We start from the raw sequence: 3,737 nt of genomic DNA on the forward strand, positions 1-3,737 counted from the left end.
CCTGCCTCTAGCTCCATCTGTTATATCCTCTGTCCATAGCAACTTCTCTTTTTCTCTACTGCTATCACTCTTGTCCTAGCCATCATCATTTCTTAATTGGATTACTCCAATAACCTCCAAATTGGTCTTGTTTTGTCCATTTGGGAATCCCACCATCCATTTTCCACTCAGCAGTTCACTTAAAATCATGTGCCACATTGAAGCATATCCCTAACATTATATTCATCTACAATATTTCATTATATATGTGTATCAAATAAGACCTCTTAAATTTCAAACATTCAAAAACTATGTAGTATAATGAATTTCCATGTATCTATCACTCAGCATCAACATCCACCAACTGACCTGTCTTGCTTGATCACTTCCTTCACTCACTCCCAATTGTTTAAAGAAAATCTTAGACATCATATCACTTCATCTGTAAATCGTTCTGTGTGTATCTCTAACACAGAAAGGCTTTTAAAAAATGTAACCATATTATCATTATCATACTGCAAACTCACTTTCTTAATGTCATCAGCTATCTAATCAATGTCTGATTTTCCCAATTGCATATACTTAAAGATAGTTTGCTTAAGTCAGGATCAAAATAATGTCCATCAGTTGTAATTGGTTGATATGTTTCTTAAGTCTTTTAATCTTTAATTGAGATTCCTTTCAAATGAGTAACCTTTAATTGATTGCTTGGAAGGTATTTTTTGAGACTGACTTCATGAATTCCTATTTTGAATCCTAGTAAGTTTACTATATATTTGTGCATATGACTAAATCCCAATCTTACAAATATTTTAGAAGTAAAAGTACTTGTTTTTCAGGAATTGTTTTGGTTAAGAACTTTGATCTGGTATTTTAGTTTCTCTTGGGAGAGCTTTGACACATCTCACATGAAAACAAGTATTTTATTCTTTCCTTTATTGTTTTAATATTCATTAAAATAAGAATTTAATTGGTGTTGGATATCCTGTGTACTGGAGTCTTGGGGTCTCCTCCAGATATATATGTATGTGTGCGTAGGATGTGGGGTGTGCATACATGCCAGTATACTTCTTAGTAATATGAGAAATGACCAAGCTGGTACTTCTGTGCACTCTACCCTTCAATACCTGAATTCATATAAGGGAGAAAACATAGACCATGAAGTTCCTGTGGCTATTGCCACACCTATGGCCTTCCCATGTTCCCCACTGTCAGCTAGACTAAGCAAACTTGGTTTTACCCAGAGATTTTAATATATTCATACTAGTCTTAGAGCTTATTTCTGTGGCTCCAATTCATGTTGAAAGAATTCACACTCAAGCGGAATCTCCTTTTGGTTGAAGCTTTTGTGTGTTCCACCTGGTCTTCACTGACATTCCACTAGAGGTCTCCCTGGCCTCCCTCCCTCCCTCTGGTAGTGGTGCCAGGAAGTTCAGAGTGAGCAGCCTGTCTTGCTGTCCTTCTGTCAGACACAGCCCATTGAAATCCCGAAAATACCAAGACTGTATGATTTGAAACAGATCTTTTAGAGGCCAATAGTTACCAACAGTTGTTGAAGAAAGAGTTCCTATATAGAGATGAGCAGCATTATGAAACAAAGTCATCTCACTGACTGACCCTCACAGAATTTTGATTAACTTTTATAGAGAAGTTATCCATTTCTTTTAACAGAAAGAAAACCCCAGACCTTGTAGTTTTAATAGTTTTTTTCCAGAGAAATCTTATGGTGTGGACAGTCAGCTATATTTCTTGGAAGTTTCCAATGTTGTTTTTTCAAGCACACCACCAAACATCATTCCAATATCAAATATTCTCTTCTTTGTAGGCTGGTCCAAGACATAGAGTCAGCGAATGTCTCTTCTTTGTGTCCTAAAGAGCCTGGAGGTCTGTCTGGTTTAGGGAAATGTGGGTGGAGTTGGGTGGAAAGAGGCTGGAAAGTTGTCCATTTTGGACCCACTTTGAAAGTTGGATCCTGGAAGATATGGTAGCCAGTGACCTGGCCTTACCCGTTTTGGGAATCTCCTTTTAGCTTTGCCCCCATGGTTCCTTCTCAAATCTGATATTCCTCTATGTTTCTCTTCATCAGCCTTCCACCCCCCGGCCTATAGTCTCACTCTCTTTTATGCCTTTGCTGTTTCTCTGCAGAACACCCTGTAGTATTTGAAGTTCTTGTGGCTACAGCTGCACATGTGGTCTTGCCATGTTCCCCAAACTCAGCCTGGGCATCCTGTGTGTGGCACCAGCCCAGTGGAGTGACTGCTTTTACCCCCCGGAGGGATGGGCTAGAGGTGGTGGTAACCCCAGGGGCCATGGGTGCTTATACTTGTGAATGTCAGGAGGGTGGGGCTGCCCGCGTGGTAGCGGCTTATAGCTTGGTATGGGGCAGCCAATTGGTCCCCTGGAAACGGTCCCTCACTATGGGGACTGGACTGGCTGGCTTCTTTCTGGGGGTTCTTGCAGCATCGCTGACTCTCCTTCTGATTTGTCGACGTCAGCAGCGAAGGCGACAGAGGGAACTTCTGGCTAGAGACAAGGTGGGCTTGGACCCGGGGGCGCCGCCATCTGGGACCACAAACTATAGCCAGGATCCTCCCTCTCTCTCCTGAAGATGAGCGCCTGCCCCTGGCTCTAGGCAAGAGGGGCAGTGGCTTTGGTGGCTTACCTCCACCTTTTCTGCTTGATCCTTGCCCGAGCCCAGCCCATAATCAGTTAACTGGAGCTCCTCTGGCCACATGTGATGAAACACCCATCAAGGGCTGGGAAAGTGACCGCTAGTGTATGACTGGACATTGGAATGGAGTGACCATTGAGATGTTGGGGTCGCTGGGCCTGGAAAACCATCATGGCCTCTGAGTTCTCTTTGTCCTTTGAGTGATCACTTGACTTCAGTGTCAGCCCTCTCTGGCCCTAGATGGGTTCCAGGCCAGGCCTTTGTCTGTGTCCTGATTCCTGATTCCCATGAGAGATCAGAACTTCTCTCTGCAGTGAATCAGGGCTTTTCCCACTCCTGCTCTCTGAACCCGGGTGAGCCCTTCAGTCCTGGCTCATGATTTTGGGCCCATAAATTTGGGGAGGGGCATAGGACATAGCTATGACTTTACCTTCTGGTTGGACCCTGGCCAGAAGGAGGAGCTATGGAGGTGGTTGGAAGCTAATGTGCACTGAGTCCTTGGAGTGGTTTTGCTGATTCTTCCAGTTAGTCTAACTCTGTGGAGAGTGCATGATCCCCTTCCACCGCACTTTTCCTTCTTCCATGAAAGAGCATGTGTATATATGAGTGTTCATAGGACACCTGCCAAATGTGCATGAATGATGGGGCTATTGCTCAGGTGTATTCATCAGGGTAAGGAGGGGTAAGGTTGGGGTGGGGGGGTTGACTGCAGAACTTTATACCCTATAGCCAGTGAAGGAATGGCTTTCTAAAAGGAAATAAACAACTGCCCCCACTCCTCCAATCACTTCTCACAACCCTTCTCTTGAGTTGAGAAACACTCCCAAAGAGGCCTTCTGGGTGGGAAGGGTAGCAGTACATGTGACCCCATATTTCAGTTTTTTTTTGCCTCCTGGCTGCCACCACTGCCATGCACAGCTGCTCTCTTTCTCTGGCTGGAGCGCAGGCTGGACCCCCTTTCTTTTTGGCTCCCATTAAAAATAAGTTTCACAACATTCTAAATATTAGGGAACAACAGAAGGGGATTAGTCAGGAAATACAAGCAGTGTAAAGATAAGTTTGTATTAGTGACTTTACTCAGGTTGAC

At 43.9% G+C, this 3,737-nt stretch overlaps 1 protein-coding gene across 1 annotated transcript in view; it reads left to right on the plus strand.

Annotated features, from left to right (window-relative positions):
- The window catches only part of LOC102767137 (semaphorin-4F-like), a 31,022-nt gene extending 27,291 nt beyond the window's left edge, over nucleotides 1-3,731 (plus strand). Inside the window, 3 exon segments of the mRNA XM_015559266.1 lie at nucleotides 1,805-1,863; nucleotides 2,125-2,575; nucleotides 2,577-3,731. Of these exon segments, the coding sequence (XP_015414752.1) occupies nucleotides 1,805-1,863; nucleotides 2,125-2,575; nucleotides 2,577-2,754 (688 nt within the window). The 3' untranslated portion in view covers nucleotides 2,755-3,731.
- The last annotated feature ends 6 nt before the right edge of the window (nucleotides 3,732-3,737 follow it).

This window comes from Myotis davidii, unplaced genomic scaffold, assembly GCF_000327345.1.
Source record: "Myotis davidii unplaced genomic scaffold, ASM32734v1 scaffold210, whole genome shotgun sequence".
NCBI classification, from domain to species: Eukaryota; Metazoa; Chordata; class Mammalia; order Chiroptera; family Vespertilionidae; genus Myotis; species Myotis davidii.